Genomic DNA, 25,084 nt, shown 5'->3' on the forward strand with positions numbered 1-25,084 from the left:
TAACAAAAAATAAACTAGAAAAACTGAGAGCTGCTGACTGATTCATGAATCTAGATTTGTAGCATTTGATCCATTTATCGTCTTTTAACTCGGGAGTGTTAGTTTTCATTTAAACAGAAAATAATTTGACAATGGGAAGTGAGCAATTAGCTGTCCCATTGGTAATTTGGGGGGTTTCCATGTGAGAGAAGCTTTTCCTATACACCAGCAACTACAGGGTTAATGTAAAGTGAAGTGAATTGTAAGAAGTTGGTTACCTAGGGAACGATTCTTACCGTTCCATCTGGGCGAGACCAACTGCAGGCTGGAACGGCGGGGGGAGTCAGAGCACAGCAGACATACTGTTTCAACTTTCCAATCATTTATGTTTCTCCGTCAAACAAAAGCGAATGGGTCAAAATAGTAAGTCGGCCTGTTCCTAAACAGAGCAGGAGGTAGGAGTCCTGGCAGTGCGATTCTTTTTCTGCTTTTAATTTCCGGGGACACCCCCGCGATGGAAAATGCTGCGCGCCTGCCAAGTGGGTTTGAAAAGATCAGACAAAGGCCGCAGGAAGCCCTCGGGCTGCAGGCGTGAGAGTGAGAGCGAGGAGCTCCGATGGAGGAGGAGGAGGAGCGGGCGTGGGTGTAATAATTAAAAAAAAACTCCGCGGCCTGGCTTTTTTTTTTGCAATTTAAAGTAATGCAAGCCTGGATGACAATGCATCGTCAGCCGTGCCTTTGGGCCGAGAGGCCAGAGTTTTGAAGCTGCTTTTCTGATGCGCCGACGGGTTTTGCAGTTTGAATCCGACTGCGCAAGCAGAAGCAGCAGCAGCAGCAGCAGGCGGGTCACGTGACGCAGTCCCGGGGATCGCGAATTGATCGATTGGCCAAAAAAAAAGGGAGAGAGACAGAGGGAGAAAGATAGAGGGGGCCAGTGGGAAATCGGTCACAAATATGGAGACGCACATCTCGTGTCTCTTCCCGGAGATTTTAGCCATGATCTTCAGTTATTTGGACGTGCGGGACAAAGGGCGAGCGGCACAAGTGTGCGCGGCCTGGAGGGACGCTGCTTACCACAAATCCGTCTGGAGGGGGGTCGAAGCCAAGTTGCATTTGAGGAGAGCCAACCCTTCCCTTTTCCCCAGCCTGCAGGCCAGGGGCATCAGGCGGGTACAGATCCTCAGCCTGCGGCGCAGCCTCAGCTATGTGATCCAGGGCATGCCCAACATCGAGAGCCTCAACCTCAGCGGCTGCTACAACTTGACAGACATCGGCCTGGGACACGCGTTCGTGCAGGAGATTCCGTCCCTCAACGTGCTGAACCTGAGCCTCTGCAAACAGATCACCGACAGCAGCCTGGGCAGGATCGCCCAGTATCTCAAGAACCTGGAGGTGCTGGAGCTGGGCGGCTGCAGCAACATCACCAACACCGGCCTTCTGCTCATTGCCTGGGGCTTGCACAGACTCAAGAGCCTAAATTTGAGGAGCTGCCGGCATGTCTCAGACGTAGGGATCGGCCATTTGGCAGGCATGACCAGGAGCGCTGCGGAAGGCTGCTTAAACCTGGAGTATCTGACTTTACAAGACTGCCAGAAACTCTCGGATCTCTCCTTAAAACACATCTCCAAAGGCCTGACCAAACTCAAGGTGCTCAACCTGAGTTTCTGCGGTGGGATTTCAGACGCGGGTATGTTGCACCTATCACACATGACCAGTTTGTGGAGTCTCAACCTGAGGTCCTGTGATAACATCAGCGACACTGGCATCATGCATTTGGCCATGGGCAGCTTGAGACTGACTGGCTTGGACGTTTCCTTCTGCGATAAGATAGGTGACCAGAGCCTGGCTTACATCGCGCAAGGCTTGTTTCAGCTCAAGTCGCTTTCCCTCTGCTCCTGCCACATAAGTGATGACGGCATCAACAAAATGGCCCGGCAGATGCACGAATTAAGGACCCTAAATATCGGCCAGTGTGTGCGGATTACAGACAAAGGACTGGAGCTCATAGCTGACCACTTGACCCAGCTGACGGGCATTGATCTGTATGGCTGCACAAAAATCACCAAACGGGGATTGGAAAGAATAACGCAACTGCCCTGCCTTAAAGTTCTTAACTTGGGACTCTGGCAGATGACTGAAAGTGAAAAAGTAAGGTGAAAATTTTTGTTTAAAACAAACACTTAAGAATCGCCGCCATTGCTGTCAAAACAGGAGTATTCAGTTGTTTTATTCCTCCAAAAAAGTATGACTTTAAAACAGTGGTGTTCGTTTTGTTGTAACTTATACGGCAAATTATTTCCACACCGTGCTATCAAATAAGTTGCAGTATTCCCATCCTTCAACATAGTTTTCACAGCAAAACAACAAGTAATTTTGACGGTGTCACTGTTTTCTGGAATCTGGTTCATACTTTGTTTTGATGATATGCATATTGCTGATAGACACATTCAAGGCTACCTCGTTTTCTTTTGTGCCCTGAAATTGAGGAGTTACACAGTAAGATCTGTCCCTAGAGCAACGTTTTCCCTCCCCGCCTCTGGTTGGTCTACAGCGTTACTACCCTTTTGTGGACAAAAAGAAATGAAAATAAAGTTGGCTGGAAACATTTTTACAAAGGATCTATGAAGCACACATGACGCTGGTTTTCGTAGACTTGGCTGCACCCAAGTCAAAAACCACCGAACTATAGTTTTATGCAAAGGAAACAAAAAGAACTGAAGTTGGAATCTAGACGCCTTGATCTGGCAGCTGTACAGGTTTTTTCTTTTCGGTCGACACTTATAACAGTTATGGGGGACTTATTTTTCCCCGTCTTTTCAGAAATGATTAAAGCCTGTTCTACCTTAAATAGGGCGACCACGTCAAGTGAAGAATCATCGATTCCCGAGGATTGAATGCTTGTCAGGGCCATGATGCATAGACAGGCAGTTAGTTACTGAAGGGAAAAAATATCCTGCTGATCAACCTATATTTGAATTGTACTGTATGTGAATTTGTAAATGATACTTAAACGTTTTATATTCTTACAGTAAACGTTAAAAAGCTGATATTTATATAATAAAGACGGGAAAATATGAAGTATGTTTTGGAAAAAAAAAGTGTCAGTGCCCCTATTGTGTGTGCTCATTTTGAAAAGTACGGTGGTGGAAGTGGGCCAATGGCGCCTTGTTGTCAGTGACGAGATGTAATCGAGGGCAGCTTTGTGGAGCCTTGTTCTGTCTGATCAGGTTTCCTTTTCACCCGGATGGTCTTGCTCCCTACACGAGACACCATATCCTGCAACCTGCCTGATGATTTCTGGCGCATTTCGTTATTTTATTTTATATGAAAAGCGAGGTTGATGGGCTGGGCGAGCCCCGTGCTGGCGCTGCATTGTTGGGCAAAGTTAAAAAGCTACAGCGCTCTCCTTTTCTGCTTGTCCGCTCATGCATACCTAATGGCTTAGTGTGCAGCTCCCTCAGGATTCTCGGCCTACCCGAGGTTTTTTTTTAGCATTCCTGTCCATTTCTGAGTGCGCGTAATTGGCTTTTCAAGCAGAAGAGTGTGGAAGGCTACTCCCAAACTAACTCACAGCAGCAGTTTAAAAAAAATGGGTAGGGAAAATAAATTAATATCTACTGCAACTTGCAGAACTGTGAAAGTGATTTTTATAACCGTTTTTTAAAGTTGTTTTAATGGTCTCACATCCGCTTTCATAGTTTTTAATTCAGAAGATCATTTTTAACAGGCCAGTATTACGTTTTCAACAGGCAAGTTGTAGCAAAACATTTTTCTTAACGACTTCTTGGTCCAATATGGCTCTTAAAATATTTTTTGCTGAGATTTCCCCTGGACTGGAATTTTCCACCCTCCATTTTAATAAGCACTCCTAAATTTACCTTGGTATGTTTTCTTCCTGAGGTGGAAATGGTTTCAAGCTGCCAGAAGTATCTTTTGACACAACCCTATCATGAGATTTTGATGGGTGATGTGCCATCTGCCTCTCATAACTGTTCCTCCCACAATCTATCATAGATCGGTGTCTTTAATGCATTTTTTAAAACTATATATTTTTCCAATGTGAGCTCAAGCAGAACTGAAATTCTTTAAAAAAAAAGGTTATTTTCATGTTGGGTTTTCTATTTTGGCTAAGTTCACTGAAAGCCACAGCACAAAAACCATACCAAAATGCTGGATTTTTTTTACAATGCAAATCTTTTCGGAACATAGCCAATATACAGTCTATGTCAGAAATGAAATTTTAAGAAGTGGGAATAAATGACATGGGGACACATGTCGCTACTCCTCACAGTATTCCCATTACATGCTCTGTAAATTAAAAATCACTAAGCCTTGGTCACCTTCCTGTCCCTCCAGTATGAGGAATGTCAAAACTGGCTTAACATGGTAACAGAATTGAGATGATATGATGGCAAAAACAGAGAAAGAGTAATGCATTGTTTTTAATCTGAGGATACATTTCAATATAAACCAATCTCTTAAATAGGATATTTATGCACTTGGATCTCAAACGCAAACTTAATATCCAAATAGCGGATATTCCTTTTCTAACAAACAACTTCAACGGATCTATTTGCAATCTTTAATATCTTCATTAGAAATACACCTATTTCAAATTCACCACATCTAATTAGCACAAGTAAAATCAGATTTTAATTAACTCTGTATTTTCCATGGTGGGGTTAATTGCAGTAAATAACAGAAATCCGTTTTCATACATATACCTGATCCCTCAGCCAGCAGCTGAGAAGAAAAGGCATTTGTGCCCTGGACAGGCTCCAGTCCTTAAAAGATGCCAGATATTCCAACATTCACCTTTTTGATTATAAGATGTTTTTCCCTCACCCCCGAATAACAATGTAGGTTAATAATTATGCAAGCCTGATCATGACTTGTGAATTGTTGCTTTTCCCAATCAGCCAGTTTATAATGACATTTCTACTGTGCTTTTAAACACTTGGGTCAGTTAACACCACAAATGTGTAGAGACAACTAACAGTCACTCTAGATTAATATTATCTTGTGTTTGAAAGGTTAATGTGACCACATAACCAACAGTGGGCAGGTTGTTTTTCAATGATACTCAAAAGGTGCCTTACAGAGGGATTTCAGTTAAGTCAATTTTCATTAACCAAAGATAGATTCAGAGACAGTGAAATATATTAGGTCTACAACTATTCCTTGATTACTTAAGATTTCTGTGTACAGTGGATGATATATACTTAATGGCCATTGATAAAAATCATAGCACTACTTAAGACAGGATCTGTTGTATGTCTAAAACTATTTTATACAGAGGAGAATCTGATTGTGAAAATACAAGTTCACTCTAGTTCAGATTAAGTTCTTTTTTAAAAATACATCAAGGTTAAAATTAAGTTTCTTTCCATACTGTAATATCAAGGATGAGAAATTTCTGCTGTTTGGTGAATTGTGACTTTTCAGAGTATGGAATTCTGTTCTTGGAAAGGATTTTCCAGCTTCCACCTCACTATGATTGTTGTTACACTGGACCTCAATCTCATGTACTTTCAGATGGTGCCTGAAGTCTGGGAGCATTTGGTGAGCTCCAAAGTGGGCAGCCCCATTGGAGTTCATGCCTGAACCCCTACTGCTGCCACTCAATCTACAGGGAGGCTGTGCTCTTCTGCTGGCTGCTTGATGAAACCATAGGGTTCAGCAAGCAGTAGGGTGGGAGGAGGAGGGAGCAGTGGAGCCCAAGTCTCTTCAGGGTTCAGCTGGCAGGAGGAGGAGGAGGGAGCAGCGGAGCCCCAGTCTCCACAGGATTGGGCTGGCAGTAGTGGGGGGAGGAAGTAGTGGAGCCCAAGTCCCCACAGGGTTCAGTTGGTGGGAGGAGGAGGAGGGCGCAGTGGAGCCCCAGTTTCCACAGGGTTGGGCTGGCAGTGGGGGGGGGGGAGTCACTTAGTTTCTATGAGATTTGATGGGGTGAGGGAGGACCTAGGCTGCTTGTGTTGAATCAGTGCTGGTTTTCAGTCACAGTGGCTTGGCCATGAAGGGGCCCCAGGGCAATGTGGTATTGCTGTAAGGCTGTTGGAAAGGCCAGGCTGCTGAGTGAGTTAGGGCGTTGGCGGGAGGGGAGGGGGCGGCAGAAGGATTGGAAAGAGGGAGTGCCAAGTGAGTGGGGAGAGGAGGTTGGGAAGCTTCGGAGTAAGTGGCGGGGGAGAGGTTTGGGAAGAGAGATGTGTGGTGTGGAATAGAGGAAGAATATAATGTATGTGCAGAGGGGAAAAGGGTCTTCTGTCACCAGGGAATATGGAGAAATTGGCTGAAATCTACATGAGTGTATAAAACAATATATTTTTACAAAGTACTTTAAAAACATTTTCATATTTATATGATTTAATATATGTTGATTTATAATACGCAAACTTAAATAATTATATACTAAATGTTACCAAGTTGCTTTATTTTTGCTGGGGTTTGGGGTCACGGTAACTTTGAAGAGTTTTTTTTATTCATTTTATTCATTTTATGTATTCATTCATGGATGTGGGCATTGCTGGCAAGGCCAAGTTTTGTTGCCCATCCCTAATTGTCCTTGAAAAGGTGGAGAGTTAAAATGGGGTCACATTGGAAAGTAGTTTATGAATCACTGCTGTAGTCCTTTGCTTCGCTCTGCATGTACATTATCCAATAAGGTCATGTTCTGTTGTTGATATGGACTTCATCCTGCATTATGTGCTCTAACTACATTGAATACTGAATTGCTGAAGTCACTTTGGTGAAGTTCGACAAATGCATTGGTTCACAGTCTTGACGGTAATAGAGTTAACCAAAGGGAAAACTAATGTTTCTACCCACTTGAAGTTTAATAGTTCCACCCATTTGAAATGGCCTAGAAGTATTTGCATTTCACTGCAGATTTTAAAAAGTGCTATAATTACAAGATTCCTCGTCACAAAAAAATTTCAGACCATTTTATCTTTGGCCACTAATTTTTAAACCATTTTTTCTTTGGTCACTCTCATTCTTATCATGTGTAGAATGATGTATGCACACAAACCAACAAGGTGATTTAGTCTTTTTGTTTAGATAATGTCAATCCGCAGAAATATAGTTTCCGTATCTTATGGAAATCTGGACTCAGGTAAATGACGCCCAATTATTCATATATACCATTAATTCATGGTATTCCATGATACTGGAAATTAACCTGGATAGCGTGGCTGCACTGTTTTTGACAGGTGCACTGTATTAGTGCAGACCATTGATTATGGTGTTACTGCAGAATAATCTCATATTTTACAGGAGTGATTGAGAATGGAATTACTTGCAGTGCTAAAATAAAATTATGATAAGTCATTTTATATATATGCAAAATGTTATTATCTAACAGAATTGTCCTGGTTACAGAGCAAATATCAAATTGGTAGAATTAATAGAATACATCTTACTTGGTGTTACTTTTCCTGTATTTTAGTGTGAAACACATTTTAGCAGTTTAGTCTGAAGTGACTTCAGTTTTTTCTTTGAACATTGAAGAAATTCTCATTCACAGCCACTAGATGTCTTTTAGTATAATTTTTAAAACTGCACTGCTGGTATAAAATGACAAAAAAAAACTTTATTATATTGTCAGGATGAAAATTTACAAGTCAAATCCTACTGAAGAAGAATGAACCTTTTATATTTTGAAAAAAAAATAAAAGGACACCAATCTCTCAGGTGTTAGAGAAATAGACAATTCCATTGCTAATCCGGCTACAGCTTGTCTGTTCTAATTATAGAGACTGGCAACTAGGCATCTGGCAGTTCTTTAAAATGTCATTGGCCTTAATAAAAGTAATTCAGGAGAAATATTAAGCTGATGATGAAAATAAACTTTTATGAATATATTTTTGTTCTCAGACATTTGGATGTAGGTCATATTATTAAAAGGGGTATTGTCAGAAGAGAACTGTATAGTTAACATGAAGCAAAAGGCACTCTTATCTTCGATGCTGGTAAGAATTTTGAACAATAGATTTGAAGATTAAAGACTGATCTTCACAAAGAACATTCTGCTTGAAGACTGTCAAAGTCTATGATGTAGACAAGATAGAATGTTGATGTGCTAATATTTTGCGCTACTGAATAACATGATGTAAGCTTCCTCAGGACAAGGGAGCAAAGACTAATTATTTCCTTTTAGGGAAGTTCAACTCAGAGGCCGCAGCACTTAGGGTGGCTTATGTTCCCATTACACAGTGCAGAGACAGACTGGATAACTGGGATTAAAAAAGTTTCAAAAATGGTGGTGAGGGAAGAGGAGTAAGGAAAAAAAAATCTCAGCAGGCTCACATTCAGCCTATTGACTTCATGTTTGTGGGTTTTGGTCTTTGTATCGGAAGCAAAAGCAACAGTGCACCTGCAAGTCCAGTGGCTCGAATGAACACAAATTAATCAGAACAAAGTGACAGCCAACTAAATAAACATCTGATAAACTGTTAAATCCAGCCTCCTTATCATGTTATTGGACTCTGTCTAATTATCTTGATTAGAGATTGTTACAACATTCTGTGGACTTGGATTCATGCATTACTAATTATTTTATAGTGAATAGGGCGTGTCTCCTTTAAAATATGAATCAAGGGAAGTTTCAGTAATTGTGATGTTACCAAAGTGAGTCAGTAACTTAATTACCACAAGGTTACCAGGATGATGGGAAAATAACTGCAAGGTTAACCAAATAAGTGAGAGACTCAACAAGGAGATTGTCAGATGACAAGAGGTTAGTTAGTTGGGTGAGTCACAGATACAATAATTAGGTGCAAATTTTCTTCCATTTTAGCAAAAAATAGTAAAGTTATGATATTTAGTATTTTCCGCTTTATACATATTTCTACGTTTACATACAGAGTGACGTTAGTAAACAGGAAATGGAGTCAGTGGTAGAAGAATGATAGAGTACTCTCAGTAATTTGGAAATATCTCACTAAATCTGAAGTCATTCATTTAGAGATACAGTAACAATATCTGGTGTGAGTAGTTTGCAAATGAATATGGAGTAAATTGGTGATAGAGCAATATCTGGAGATGGATGACATAGACTCACTATGACTGAAATGGAGACAATGTAACTGCAATCTCCAGTGTAAGAGTTGGAGACAAGGTAATCTTGCGGTATCCAGAGGGAATGAATTAGAGATAGAGTAAGTGATTTTCTAGTAGATTAATAATTCTGGAACACCTGCTGTTGGTTTTCTCACTGTCTTCATTTCAAAATGTTCATTACAAATATATATAAAATATTAAGTGTACTTTGAAGATCCAGAAATTCACTAATGCATTTGCAGGACTAAAAGAGTTTACTATATTGTATACAAATATATATTTCCTTCTGTGTAAAGCCTAGGCATAGACAGCACCTTCACATAATCGTTACAGAACACTATTAACGACAAGTCAATTTCCTCCTCTTTTTGTCAAGGGCATTGACCCTTAGTAGGGGATGATTCCAGAGACTGGAAACTATTTAGTGCCTTGACAAGTGCCAATGGATTATTTGGTGAGATATGACCTAACAACTAAATCTCATGCATGGACCCAATGGCCACATGTTCATTTTCCAACCGGAATCACTGGAGAGAAATGTTGAGCAGGATCCTTGAATAATTATCTTTTTCCTCCAAAGCGGTGGGGCGCTGAAAAAATTTGAACGATCCATCTGAAATCAAGTTACTTTAACCAAATGGGAATCAAACATAATACTTTCCTATTTAGGAGAGTACCAGACCAGATTGTGCCTTTATCCACTATAATATCAAGAGAACTGTTTATCACTGACTTGCTGAGTTAACAGTTAATGTTGCATTTGAAGTCTGAATGATTGTCATTTTAAGAAAATCCAAGCCTTTGTTACCTCTCCACTCAACTACTCCAAAATTGTCCTGGCCAGCCTCCCACATTCTATTCACTACAAATTTGAGGTCATCCTAAACTCTGTTGCCCATGTCCTACTCGTATCAAGGCCTGTTCATCCATAACCCTTGTGCTTGCTGACCCACATTGCTCCCGGCTAAACAACGCCTCAATTTCAAAGTTCTCCTGGCATCATCCCTCCCTATATCATAATCTCCAGCCAAACACCCCTCTGAGATATCAGTGCTCCTTTAATTCTGGCTTCTTCAGCATTCCCAATTTTAACTGTTCCATGATTGGTGGTTGTGCCTTTAGCTGCTTAGGCGCTAAACTCTGGAATTCCCTCCCTGAACTTTTCCACCTCTTTACCTCTCAGCTTCCTTTAAGGTGCTCTTTAATACCTACTTCTTTGACCAAGCTTTTGGCCTTCTGTCCTAATATCACCTCATGCTCGGTGTCAAATTTCATCTTCTAAGGATCCTGTGAAGTGCCTTGGGCCAGTTTATTACATTAAAGGCACTATATAAATGAAAGTTGTTGAAATTACTTCAGTTAAGGTAGTTTTTGATGTCCCTTTGGCACAATCATAATCAGTTCATGATCATATCTAGACTCACCGATGTTTAAGATTCTATTTACTTCTGTCAAATTTATAGTTAATTGGGATGCAAGTTTTATTTGAAGTTCAACCCAGTGCTATAGTTTAGACTGTTGTATTCATTCCTGCACAGCTAGATTAAATGTGCCATCCTGGTCAGTGCTATAGAATACAAGATTCTTTTTGTATAGGCTCAAGCAAGTGTATACATCCATTATCGTTCTGCATGGTTTATACAGCAATTGGAAAGGAAGGCAGTTAATGTGTAGATAGTTACAACCTGAATGTGGAGAAACTTAATGCAGCTCCACCTGCAGTTTATACTGGCACTTGCTCAAAACTGACACTAGCAATGAAACCTAACTCTCGAGAGGAGGAGAAAGAGGTGAGTGGTAGTTAAAAATAGTACTGATTTGGCATGCATGCTTGATAGTGATTTATGTTGCTAAATGTAGGTTGAATTTTGGCATTAATCTATATAAGTTGGCTCCTGGAAACCTGTTCATTTCAAGTGGTTCTTAATAATCAAAAAACACAGTGTAACATGGTTAAAACAATCTATTTCTATGTGTAGAGTTTCAAATAGAGAACTTTTATTTGCACTTGGAGGCTGAAATAGCCCCATCTTGTCCTGTCATTGCTTAAGTTTCTCATAGAGGAAAGGAAGAAGTGCTGAATCCCAGACCTAATGTTTGACAGCTGGGAGTGTCAGGGAACCAGACATGCTGAACAAGCCATGCCCGACAGGGAACAAAGAGAGGCATGTGGGGAGGGAGGATCAAAGCCAAGTGTAAGAGGGAAAATTCAGACAGCCACAATGGTGTAATTGGAGCGAAGCGATCTGAACCTAAGGTATGAGGGAAATAATTGTCAATAAGCAAATATTAAAATTTTACATCTTGAACAACAACTTAATCTTCCCAAATTAACAATTAATTTTCTATTTTTGATTCTTAATGAGATTGTTAATGAGGGAAATGACAGGGTTCAAACATAACCTTGTATTATAACAGCATGTCTAACCGCATAGGGTGATGTCATATGCCCACTAGGATTTGAATATGGTATCAGTTAAAAAAAAGTCTTTGCAGATATGAGATTGAAACCCAATTGCTATTCTTTTCAACACAACATTGAAAACAACCTCTGAATTACACTTTAACAGTACAAATGATCATACAAAATTGACAGGGAAGAAAGGACCAGCTAGTCCATCAAGTCTGCCCCAAGCCATGATGGCCAGACCATTACAGTAACACACTTCTTCCCTCCCCTAACCTCTCTGCTACCACTGTATCACCGCCCACCACACTTCACACCCACAGCCATGTGATCTGACAACGTGAAAGAAAAGTAAAAACCCAGGGTCAGTAAGGGAAAAATATTCTGACACCCTTAGGCAATCAAAACCTGTCCAGAAGATAACATGGATGAAGTGTGACATTTAGAGAAGACCTTCCATATAATATAACCTATCCCCCAATCAGAAACCAGTCCAGCTTCCTCTTAAAGGCATGTAGAGAGTCAATGCCCACCACACCAACTAGCAATGTATTCCAGAGATTCACACTTCTCTGGGAAATTCTTCCATGTGTGCCATAACATCCAGTCTATTGCCACTCTTATTTTTAACTCTGTGTTTAACTTTGTTCTCTGGACCTCTCCAAACTGTTAAACTGGAATAGTCTATCATAAGGGGATTCTGCCCAGTCCTTTAATTATTTTATATACCTCTGTCAGATCACCACTAAGTTTATTACTTTAAAATAAGTAGGCAAAGGTCCTTCAGCCTATCTGAGTTATTGAGTTTTTTAAGCTAGAAATCATTCTCATAGCTCTCCTCTAGGCCACCATATCAATCAAAATTGGGCACAATACTGTGGATGCAGTCTGTACAGCAGCATGTATAGTGTCAAAATGGTGTCCTTTAATTTATATTGAAGTGTTCTATTAATACAACTCATTACCTTGTTAGCTTCAGCTGCAGCTTCTTTATATTAGTCATGAATCTTCAGCAATCTACACAACAACATCAACCTCTATCAATACTGTTCTCTGCAGTATCGTGTGTCGGCTCTACAAAAATGCATGTTGCTACATTTATCTAAATTAAATGTTTTTAATTCATTATATTGATAGGATGATCATTCGGGCTGAAATTTTGTTGTGAGTTTGCCTGGAGGGCACATACCAGTTAATGACGACATCCTACGTGACTGCAACCATGAGTCATTCCTACTTGCCCTCTATGTAGCTTTCAACATGGTTGACCAGAACATCCTCCTCCTTTCAAATTTGTGCAGTGTCATACATTTATACTGTATCCACAATTTAGTTCTTTGAAGTCGTAACAGAGTGTATTGATGAAGGAAATCTAGCAAATGCTAAATAGGAATTTTCAAAGCAGTTTGGCAAGGTGCCACATATGAGACTTGCTGATGAAATTAAAGTATATAAACCAAAGAGCATGTAGCAAGCAGTAGGAGTAGGAAATTGTCTCAAGGACAGGAGAGTAGTATTCAATATGTTTTTAGACTGGTGAATGAATAGTATGTTACCTCCTCGGATTCAGTGTGAAGACCAGTGCTTTTTGCAGTATATTTTGATGGTTAAGTATATGGGAGCAATTTCAAAATTGGTAGATAACGCAAGTTAACTGTGAAAAGGGTCAAGAGCAACTTAAGGAAGATAGATGTCAGATGAAATTTAATATGGAGCAATGTAAAATTATGCATTTTTGGGTGGAAGAATCAGGAGAGGATAAATGGTAAAACTTTGAAAGAAACTGGGAGTAGGGAGGCAGAGGATTAGATACAAATTTTCACAAGTGGGAGAACTATGGAATGCTAAGTTTTATAAACAGGGGCACAAAAACAAAGAGGTAATGGTAAGCAGTACAAATTACTGGTAAAGCTTTTCTATTTAATTGCTCTTGGATTATGACTAGAGAATATATCAAGAAATTCTGCACCCACAGCCCATTGTTTCTATCAAAGGCTAAAGGTGGGATTTGCTGCTCTTCCTTCCTGGTATGTTTTTGGAGTAATGAATGAAGTGGAAAATCCCACACATTTTCTCCTATTTTTGGAAGGATATCATGGAAAGAGTACGGAAAAGATTTATTAAGATAATCCTAGGATGATAGTCAAGACATTTAACAGCATAAAGACTGGAACGTCGTGACAGGCGGTAGAGAGGTAGAGTCGAGTGTCATCAGCTTACATGTGGAAGCTGACCCCATGATTGTGGGTGATGTTACCAAGGGGCAGCATGTAGCATATGAGTAGATAGAGAAACTACTTCTGGAGAGACTCTGGCTACAAACTGTACAGGTAAGGAAGGAGCAAGTAAGAGTGTCTCCATTGAAGTGGACTACAAAGGAGAGGAATTGGAGGAGAATGGTGTGGTCAACTGTGTCAATGGGCTGCAGAGAGCACAGGGGCATGGAAGAGGAATAGGATAGCATGGTCACAGTCACAGCGAATGTTACTTATGAGTTTGGTTAAGGGAATTTCAGTGCCATGGGATGAATGACAACATGATTGGAGAGATTCAAACAGAGAAATGCAGGGGAAATTGTTAGGTATTTGGGCAGCAACAAAATGGTCAAGGATTTTGCAAGGGAAAGGGGTGTTGCAAAGTTTGCAAAGATGAAAAGGTCATCAGTGGCCTGTTGAACAGTGGAGTTGATAATGGTGGCTTTCAATTGAAGATGCTAAGCCTGAGGATGAGATAATTTAGAATGTCAGCTAGCCTGGAGACCAGGAAAGGAAGTTGGGTGGTCAGCTGTTTTGTGGGAATCAGATCAGGGGCAAGAAGTGGGTTTCATGGACAAAATGAGTATAGAGAGACTGTGGGAAAAATTGGGAGAGAAAAAAGAGACAGCAATTCATTGACAGGGCCTGGCAGGAAAGGGAAAATGGAGGGAAGCAGCCGCACGGATGATCTCTATCTTGGTGACAAATAAGTCCATGAGCTCCTCACACTTGTTAGAAGTGAGGAGTTAAATGAGATGGTTGATAATAGATCATGGTTTACCTTTGCTTTCCAGCATGATCCAGGAGGTGGTTTTGACAAAGGTGAGGCAGGCCCGATAGAGTTTAATGTGGTTCCAGCTGCACTAGAGGGAGCAAGGATAGGCCCAAACTGAAATGACTGGAATGAAAGTTGCTGAAAATTTTGTTGGAGACAAGGAGTTAAGGAAGTAAAATTGCAAATTAATAACAGGAGATATATTGTTAGGTCTATCAACCATCAAAATACCCTGGAGAGGAGCATGAAACCCCCAGCTTCATTAATTCACTGACTGCTGTCACGAGGAAGCCTCAAGTTTGGTGACATCATCACTCTCCCCCACCGCCCACAAGAGAACTAGACCTTACATAGGGATAACTGCAAAGAAGACAGGCTGGTAAAGAAACAGCCAGAAACAGTAAGGAAGGAGGGGGCAAGCAGAAAAAAGAGCAGCTGGAGGCAGAAAATGATTGGGCCTTAGCGGGGAGGAGAGGTTGTGATTGAGAACTGGGTGAGGTTGGGAGATTGAGGTTCAAGACAGGGGAAGAGAGTAATAGCAGATTGGGTAATGGGGTCAGGAGTTTGGGACTCGGACAGGGAAGAGAATGAGATTGGAGAGTGCTGCTCGCAGGCTGTGAGCTTAGGGGAGAGAGGAAGACTAAGAAATGGAATTGGGAGATTGGGGCTCAGAGAGAGAGGAAGAGGTTGGAGATTGGAGATCAGGCATTGGGGGTGGGGAAAGAAAGGGAGAAGGGATCCAGAAAGGTTGGCATAAAAACTGGAAAACGAATATCGCTACTCAATTACTGCTTTATGAATCAACTCATTCTACAACAAAAACAGAAATACCTGGAAAAACTCAGCCGGTCTGGCAGCATTGGCAGAGAAGAGCAAAGTTGACGTTTCGAGTCCTCATGACCCTTCAACAGAACTAAGTAGAAATAGGAAATGGGCGAAATATAAGCTGGTTTAAGTTGGGGGGGCGGTGAGGGGAAGAAGGGGGGAGAGTTGTTGGGACAAGCAAGCAGTGATAGGAGGAGATAACCAAAAAATGTCACAGACAAAAGAACAAAGAGGTGTTGAAGAGGTGTTATCTAAAAGAATGTGCTAATTAAGAGTGGAGAGCAGGACAAGCAAGGTAGCTCTAGTAGGGGTGGGGTGAAATAAACAATGGGTGGAATACATTTAAAAATAATGGAAATAGGTGGGAAAAGAAAAATCTGAACAAATTATTGGAAAAAAACAAAAGGTAGAGGGAAGAAATGGAAAGGGTGTGGGGATGGAGGAGGGAGTTCAAGATCTAAAGTTGTTGAACTCAATATTCAGTCCAGAAGGCTGTAAAGTGCCTAGTCAGAAGATGAGGTGCTGTTCCTCCAGTTTGCGTTGAACTTCACTGGAACAATGCAGCAAGCCAAGGACAGACACGTGGGCAAGAGAGCAGGGTGGAGTGTTAAAAAGGCAAGCGACAGGGAGGTCTAGGTAATGCTTGCGGACAGACCGAAGATGTTCTGCAAAGTGGTCACCCAGTCTGCGTTTGGTCTCTCCAACGTAGAGGAAACTGCATTGGGAGCAACGAATGCAGTAGAATAAGTTGGGGGAAATGTAAGTGAAATGCTGCTTCACTTGAAAGGAGTGTTTGGGCCCTTGGACGGTGGGGAGAGAGGAAGTGAAGGGGCAGGTGTTGCATATTTTGCATTTGCATGGGGAGGTGCGATAGGTGGGGGTTGAGGAGTAGGGGGAGATGGAGGAGTGGACCAGGGTGTCACGGAGGGAACGATCCCTGCGGAATGCCACGGAGTGGGGGGGGGGGGGGGGGGCAGGGGAGATGAGTTTGGCGGTGGCATCATGTTGGAGTTGGCAGAAATGGCGGAGGATGATCCTTTGAAAGCTGAGGCTGGTGGGATGATAAGTGAGGACAAGGGGGACCCTATCATGTTTCTGGGAGGGAGGAGAAGGCATGAGGGCAGATGCGCGGGAGATGGGCCGAACACGGTTGAGGGCCCTGTCAACTACCATGGGTTAAGGAAGAAGGAGGACATGTCAGAGGAACTGTTTTTGAAAGTAGCATCATCAGAACAGATGTGACGGAGGCGAAGAAACTGAGAGAATGGGATGGAGTCCTTACAGGAAGCGGGGTGTGAGGAGCTGTAGTGAAGGTAGCTGTGGGAGCCAGTAGGCTTGTAATGGATATTGATGGACAGTCTATCACCAAAAATTGAGACAGAGAGGTCAAGGCAGGGAAGGGAAGTGTCAGAGATGGACTATGTGAAAATGATGGAGGGGTGGAGATTGGAAGCAAAATTAATAAATTTTTCCAGGTCCCGACGAGAGCATGAAGCAGCACCGAAGTAATCATCGAGGCACCGGAGAAAGAGTTGTGGGAGGGGGCCGGAGTAGGACTGGAACAAGGAATGTTCCACATACCCCATAAAGAAACAGGCATAGCTGGAGCCCATGCGGGTACCCATAGCCACACCTTTTATTTGGAGGAAGTGAGAGGAGTTAAAGGAGAAATTGTTCAGTGTGAGAACAAGTTCAGCCAGACGGAGGATAGTAGTGGTGGATGGGGATTGTTCGGGCCTCTGTTCGAGGAAGAAGCTGAGAGACCTCAGACCATCCCTGTGGGGGATGGAAGTGTAGAGGGATTGGACGTCCATGGTAAAGAGGAGGCAGTTGGGGCCAGGGAACTGGAAATTGTTGATGTGACATAAGGTGTCAGAGGAATCACGGATGTAGGTGGGAAGGGGAGAGAGAAGGGAGTCAAGATAGCGAGAAATGAGTTCCATGGGGCAGGAACAGGCTGACATGATTGGTCTGCCAGGACAGTCCTGTTTGTGGATTTTGGGTAGGAGGTAGAAGCGGGCCATCTGAGGTTGGGTGACTATGAGGTTGGAAGCTGTGGAAGGAAGATCTCCAGAGGAGATGAGGTCAGTGACAGTCCTGGAAACAATGGCTTGATGTTCAGTGGTGGGGTCATGGTCCAGGGAGAGGTAGGAGGAAGTGTCTGTGAGTTGACGCTCACCCTCTGCGAGGTAGAGGTCAGTGCGCCAGACAACAACAGCACCATCCTTGTCAGCAGGTTTGATGAGAATGTTAGTGTTGGACCTGAGAGAATGGAGTGCAGTAAGTTCAGAGAGAAACAGGTTAGAATGGGTGAGAGGAGCAGAGAAATTGAGATGACTGATGTCACGCCGACAGTTTTCAATGAAAAGATCAAGAGAAGGTAAGAATCCAGAGGGAGGGGTCCAGGTGGAGGGAGAATATTGGATGTGGGTAAAAGGATCCGTTGAACACGATTCCTACAACAATTCAACAAGTACTTCATTGGCTATAAAGCACTTTGAGACATCCGGTGGTCATGAAAAATGCTATAAAAATACAAGTCTTTTTTGTTTTCCCTTTTAACCCATAAATGGATAATATTGGTGTCTCAACAGATTATTTCGAGCAATGCTGGGAAAAAGAAGCTTGCATATTAAAGCAATTACTTTAATTTGGAAAATATTCTAAAGTTTTGTTTTCCATTTAGTCCTTCAAACCACTCTCATCAATAAATTAGTTAAGTGATCTGAAGTTATCTACAAAGGATATTCTGGAGTGAGCTATCAGGAGATACCCACACCATAGACTTGTTATCTCCATCTCATGTGGTGGGGAGACACCTGCTAAATTTGACCTCTTCATGAGTTACAATGGGGAGATTCCTCTGCACTCCAGATGTAGCAAAATCATTTTGCTTAAGAATATCTTCACAATTTCACTATACTGAGGCAACAAAGGAAATCCAGGTGTTGGCAGAATGATGTACTGTGGCTCTACGATGCCTCATAAATAACACTCCAAATGGTTCTTGACTGCATTGGCTGACAGAACTTTACTAACTGCTAATTAGTCTGAAAAATCTAGGCTAGTGCCAGGTTTTAATAGAATGAATTGATTTTTTTCAAATGCTTCTTCAATAAGTTGACTGGCTAGAACCTGACAACCTTCATATTATATGAGTAAACCCAAAAGCTTGGAATGGAACTCAGACTGCATCATCTGTTGATGTAATTGTATTTATGAATTGGTAGGGAGGATGAATGCTCAAACTATTGAATCCTTAAAATGAGCATCCAGCTTCTAGTTTGGTAGTCAAGGGCTACTTGGAATAAAAATTAAAATAGGAAAGGAAGGAAAATCAGAGAGGAAATTGCCACAAGGCATAATCAATCACCACTGGGCAGTTCAGCTCTAGACAGCATTGGTAATTCAATCACTGACAACTTGCTGTAGTCTGGTCAATGGGTCTTAGATGCAGAGTAATGGTGGCTGCTGCTAAATTTTATATAATTTTGCATCACTGTCTGGCACAAGGAATGATAATAATCCACAATCCTAGGACAAAGCCTGCATCTACGTTAAACAAGTAACTGTCCAACTGTCCAGCCACATGTCGCCAAATTCTAAAGAGGGGAAAATAAAACCTGATATCCCATCACAGACTCAGGGAACATGTTTTAATAAAGTACATGGGATGTGAAATATTGAATGCAGAAAGTGAAACATTTTTTATATATATATATATCATAGGATATGTTTCTAAATTATAGGGGCATGGATTATACAAGAGATCTTATATACATTTCTTAATAAGGTACAATAATTCAAATTCTCATATCCGCCAAAAATCATTAAATTGCATTTATTGTGACATTTTCCTTTACGGGGTTTTCTAGATGGTTAGCCTTACTGTAATAAGTATCATTCTGTGGCCAGGAACATAGGCAGGTTTGCTTTAGGTGCTTTGCCAATGCTGTCATTAACTTCATTGTGAGGAGCTTTGTTTGTGGCCCTGCTTCACCTCCTCTCCAGTTTTCCCATGGAAAAACACTAGGGTGCTGTTTTCTGCTTTCTCTTGTACTGCTTTGTGATTAAAGCACTTAAAGCAAAAACGGCATGTGTAACTAATGTTATCCTTCCTAATCTGCATATATCTATAAAGGTATAGTTGTTGGTCAAGGATTATTATAATATCATTCATTTTTCTCTTGTTTAATAAATGTTTTATTCTTTTGTTAAAAGTTTATCAGCTGACTCCTGTGACTCTGTTCAGTAGCCACTGTCCATGTATCTAAACAAAAAACAAAAGTTAGGATCTATCAAGCCATGTTCCACCCTGAGATATGGTTTGTCCAGTAGTAACATCAGCTGGGATCATAACACAAGCACCAGGCAATTACCATCTCCAACAAGAGAGAACCTAACCATCCCCTCTTGACATTCAATGGCACTATCATCGCTGAATCCCCCATATTGACCAGAAACTGAACTGGACTAGCCATATAAATACTGTGGCTACAAAAGCAGGTCAGATGCTGGGAATTCTGTGGTGATAACTCCCCTCCCAACTCCCCAAAGCCTGTCAACCATCTACAAGGCACAAGTCAGGAGTGTGATGGAATACTCCCCACTTGCCTGGATGAGTGCAGCTCCAACAACACTGAAGAAACTTGACACCATCCAGGATAAAGCAGCCTGTTTGACTGGCACCCCATCTGCCACAATAAACATTCACTGCCTCCATCACCAACATACAGCAGCAGCAGTTTGTACCATCTACAAGATGCGCTGCAGCAACTCACCAAGGCTCCTTTGACAGCACTTTCCAAACCCACGATTTTTACCACTTAGAAGGACAAGGGCAGATGCATAGGGGTCACCACCACCTGTGAGTTCCACTCCAAATCAGGTGTCATCCTGACTTAGAACTATATCATAGTTCCTTCACTGTCGCTGGGTCAAAATCCTGGAACTCCCTCCCTAACAGTACTGTGGGTCTTCCTACAACACGTGGACTACAGCAGTTCAAGAAGGCGGCTCACCACCATTTTCAAGGGCAGTTAAGGATGGGCAATAATTGCTGGCCTAGCCAGCGATGCCCACATCCCATAAACAACATTTTTTAAAAAATTGCTGAATTCCCCACCTTCAAGACCCTGGAGGTTAACACTGACCAGAAACTTAACTAGACTAGTCATATAAATACTATGGCTACAAGAACAGATCAAAGGCTGGGAATTCTGTGGTGAATAACTCACTTCCTCACTCTCCAAAGTGTGTCCAGCATTTACAAGGCACATGTCAGGAGTGTGATGGAATATTCTCCACTTGCCTGGATGTGTATAGCTCCAACAACTCTCAAAAATCTCAAAACCATCCAGGACAAAGCAGCCCGCTTGACTGGTACCTCATCTAACACCTTAAGCATTCACTCCCTCCACCACTTGCTCACAGTTGCAACAGTGTGTACCATACACAAGATGCAAGTCCAGTAACTCTCCAAGTTCACTAGTACTTTCTCAACTTGTGATGTCTACCACCTAGAAAAACAAAGGCAGCCAACACATGGGAACACCAATTCCTGCAAGTTCCCTTCCAAGGCACACACCATCCTGAGTTGGAAATATATCACTGTCACTGCGTCAAAAACCTCAAATGCCCTTCCTAACAGTACTGAGAGTGTACCTACATCACACAGTCTCCAGTGGTTCAAGAAGATGACTCACCACCACCTTCTCAAAGACAATTAAGGATGGGCCTTGCCAGCAACACTCACATCCCATTAAAGAATTAAAGGACACTTGGTATTGAACAACTAAACATCCCAGTAATGAGAGGCTTCAGTTAGAGCAGTGACAAGAGAAACTGAGAATTGTTTGCTTCTAGTGGGGAAGGTTAACAGGAATAGATTTGTTCAGAATTTGAGGGCTTCACATATAGTCAAAAGGTAATAAAAAAAAGTATGGGTGAAAGGCAAGGGAATAGGACTAAGCAGATAGGTCTTTGACAGCCTTCTGTATTGTAAATTGTAATTCAAAAGCGTTCAGAGCTAGTGAAACATGTTCTTTTCTATGTGGCCATCTTGATTCTGCACTACAGCTGGTAATCATAAAACAACTTGTAGATCAAAGGGAACAGTTAGTGTTCATCTTGTGATTCATATCGATACAAGAATTCAATTCCATAGCAAAACATCTCCCTTCTTAGAAAAAACTAAACCTTTACATCAAAAACAAATGATTAAGTCTGAACAGTCCCATAGTTCCAAGGGGAGCAGTTCAAACAACTACAAAGTCACTGATAAATAAAGTCACTTATGTGGTTTTCTCATTACCTCATCTTTGTTGCTAGGATACAGGGCTTATTCTTCTTGCTGTTGGGAGCTATTTCTGCCTGGGATTGCTATTTGGCTGGCTTTAGATCTGGTTCACTGTTCTGCTCATGATTGGCCTTGGTTTTTCTGCTATGCTTGGTATTGTGGTTTCTTGACTGTGGATTGCCTGAATGGCATCAGTGGATTACAGGGTAAGCAGCCTAGTTCTCAGTGTTCTCTAAAATGGTGACACTGCTGCTTTTGAAGATATGTCAGGGTGCTCACACAATATTTGAATCCCTGGTTTCTATTTCCAAGGACAAGACTTATTTGCTGTTGCATTATCGCTAGTATCCATTCCTTTTCCTGACTGGAAGAATTCTGACAATTTCTCTTTTTCTAAGTTTATCATATTCTTCCATACCATTATTTAGAGTCAGGCTTGTCTTCAGTTAAAGCTTCTCTTTTGTATCCTTTATCATCCCAATTTTAGTAGTTACCTAATATTATGCCTGGTTTGTCTGCCAAACTCTCTTTTAACTGGCGAACTCACCAATACCTCACCCAGTGTAATATACCAGTTGAGAAGGATGTGCAGTTTTTCAGAATCATCTTTGTCATTTTAACTGTTTGCTGTCTTGCCTTTACCTGTTAAAACTTTAGTGAGCTGGTGACATGGCTGAACTCATATTGTTATGCCAACTCTTGAAATTCCTTGAAGTTGAATGATGCCCACCATCTGATATAACTTCATTTGGAATGCCAGGCATGAAGACAAACTTTCATTTTGGCTAGGACATCTGACATTTAATAAAAATAAAATTATTTGATTAATTAACAACAAGTTAGGTGAGTAGATGATGGAGATAATTCCTCCCACATGCTTCAAACAGATCATGGACCTTTTCTGGTATTTAATGACTTATAAAAAGGTGTCTTTTGCTGCTTGGCTTGAATCTGTTTGCATATGCCAAACCAAACGTGTTCACTGCAATGTTCTGGCTCATCAGTTAATCATCTCTCTGGTTTTCTAAAAACCTTGGATTCCTTTGCGACTTGATTGAATGCTGCACCTTTTTTCTCTCTCAATCTTGCATGCAACAAATTGAGTTCCCTTGAATCTCTGTGTTGTTTGCTCAGTGCATCTCTAATGTTGAAATACACCACCATATGGGTGACCTGCATCACTTGAATCAGGCAATCCTTTCTTGATTGTTATTTTCAACAACTTCAGGCCTTCATCCACTCCAGCAAACTGGAGAATTATGTTAAGTCCTTCCACAGATAACAGGAAATATTGTAGCATATCAACCCTTTAACTTTCGCTTCAGATCTTGTGTCAATTAGCTGAACTTTCTTACTTTTGGCGTTTTTGGTCTGTTCAACTTCTCGGTAAGAAATAATCTCTGGCTCGCTTGTAAAAAGCTGACAATTCATGGGTTGAGTTCTAAGGATCACATCAGGATCACATTGCCTTCTAGTGCTGATGACAGGGTCAGTTATGCGGTGTGGGGCAGGGAAAGAGTGGAAACTAATAAACATCAGAAAGGCAGGCAAAAGCACCACATCCAGCATGAATGCAGTGACCATCTGCCCAAGATATTAGAAAATATTGATACGGCTCATGTGGTTTCCGAAACTACCCAACTTTGATCCTGGTCAAAGTCCTCTTCACCCCTAAATAAAAGCACTGATCTGTCTCTCTTTTCACTTGACTGTCTGGACCCCACCTCTGGGGCTTTATGGAGGTCAGCATGCCTCAGCTGACTCAACGTATTGGCCTTCGCTGTGTTCCAGTCCAGCCGAGGGAGTTGAAATTTGCACCATTGGAAATCCCTGTGGTGCCTGCCTCTTTCTTGTGGATGGCATTTGTCAGGAATACCATAACCCCAAGGAATTTTGGGATATTGATTCTTATTTTTGCAAAAATAACATCAATATTTCAACTTGGGTGTTGGCACTATTTAACTGTTTTCCAAAATAACTTCAACCTGTATGTAGTCTCACTTTACAGTAATGTTTTTCCACTTGTTTATTGATTACATTTCTCAAATCCAAGATCAATGGCCAAAACATTTTTTCCAATTTGAACACAATTCATCTCTTTTCAGTTACAATGTTTCCTCAATAGTACATGGATGTGTCAGCTCAATTACATCTGAGTTTGAACCACTGACCTCTTGACTCAGAGGTGAGAGTGCTACCAATCGAGTCAAGTTGACAATTTCACCAGAGACCTGTAACTGTACTTTCTAACTAAGATATTGAGACTTGCTACAGTTGCTTCATCAGGTGTTGGAAATGATGCATTAATTGATTTCATTAGGTTCCTTAATATATCATCACAACTCAGTGAAAAACCATTTGGTCTTTCCATCTCACAAGATGGAGGCCATTCAAATATTTTCAGTGCCTTGCTCCCACAGCAGGTAAACTATACAGCATTTCACACATCTTTTGGCTGCTTACTGACATGTGATGTTCTCCGTTATCCCATACTGTTCCAAACCTTTTCCAATAACATGCTAGATACTTGCTAATTCTAGGCATTGCTGGGAAGAACATAGTTTGAAGAATCAGTTGTCAGAATATGGCTGTATTCATGGTGCTGAGGATTTAAAGTGGTCAAATTGGCTGATAGTGTACAGCAAGTTATTGTCAAAAAGCACAAAGCAGTGTTAATATTGCAGTAATCACATGCAAATGAATTACAGTGCTTATCAACTTCGCTGAAAAGTACATGGGCAATAAGAAGGAGTGTTTTTCTGACATCAAATGTTCCTCATTTTCAATTGTACCTTCTTTGTATCCATCCTGGTAGTATCCTAGTCTATAATGTTCATTTCTTACACCAGGTAATATTCGCTTTTGCGTGCTAGTTGGTAATAAACAAGTGATTCCAGAGCTGATAAGGTGTGCTATTTATTGCGTAGTCATCTTGATTTTTTACTGTAACAATGAATCATAAAAGAACTCCTTGGTAAGAGGGAACAATTCTCATAATTCACAGAAAGAAGGCAAAACAATGGCAGCCTTGGATACCATGGTGCACATAAGAATTTTTTTCTCTCAGTGGGTTGTGAGCTTTTTGGAACTCTCTTCCAGGGTTTTTGAATATTTTTATTCAGAGCTAGATAGATTCTTGATAAGCAAGGGGATGAAAGGTTATCGGGGGTAGGCGGGAATGTGGATTCGAGGTTACAATCAGATCAGCCATGATCATATTGAATGGTGCGAGAGGCCAAGTGGCCAACTCCTGCTTGTATGATGTCTTTGGCCACACAAGATCACCATTTTGTTCAGAAATTGGGTAAAGGACAATGCTTGTGGAAAAATTACTGAACTCTACCATTTGAAAAAGAAGTTTTCCTCAAAGCTATTATTATTTTATGATAATTACTCTAGTAAAAAAAAAGTGTACATCTTGAAGTGGCTGAAGACTCGGCCCCTGCAACTTTCCAACAGTTACAAGGTTCTTGCAAGCTGTGTGGATGAGA

The 25,084-nt window shown here is 41.3% G+C and overlaps 2 protein-coding genes across 2 annotated transcripts in view; one reads left to right on the forward strand and one right to left on the reverse strand.

Annotated features, from left to right (window-relative positions):
- Positions 1 to 25,084, reverse strand: part of wnt5b (wingless-type MMTV integration site family, member 5b) — a 147,231-nt gene that overhangs the window by 76,181 nt on the left and 45,966 nt on the right. The gene's annotated exons all lie outside the window — the stretch shown is intronic.
- LOC121293378 (F-box/LRR-repeat protein 14) lies at positions 653 to 3,057 on the forward strand. Its single transcript, XM_041216406.1, has one exon. It carries the CDS (start codon positions 934 to 936, stop codon positions 2,134 to 2,136), a length of 1,203 nt encoding a protein of 400 aa, XP_041072340.1. The 5' UTR covers positions 653 to 933; the 3' UTR covers positions 2,137 to 3,057.

This window comes from Carcharodon carcharias, chromosome 21, assembly GCF_017639515.1.
Source record: "Carcharodon carcharias isolate sCarCar2 chromosome 21, sCarCar2.pri, whole genome shotgun sequence".
Taxonomy (NCBI): Eukaryota; Metazoa; Chordata; class Chondrichthyes; order Lamniformes; family Lamnidae; genus Carcharodon; species Carcharodon carcharias.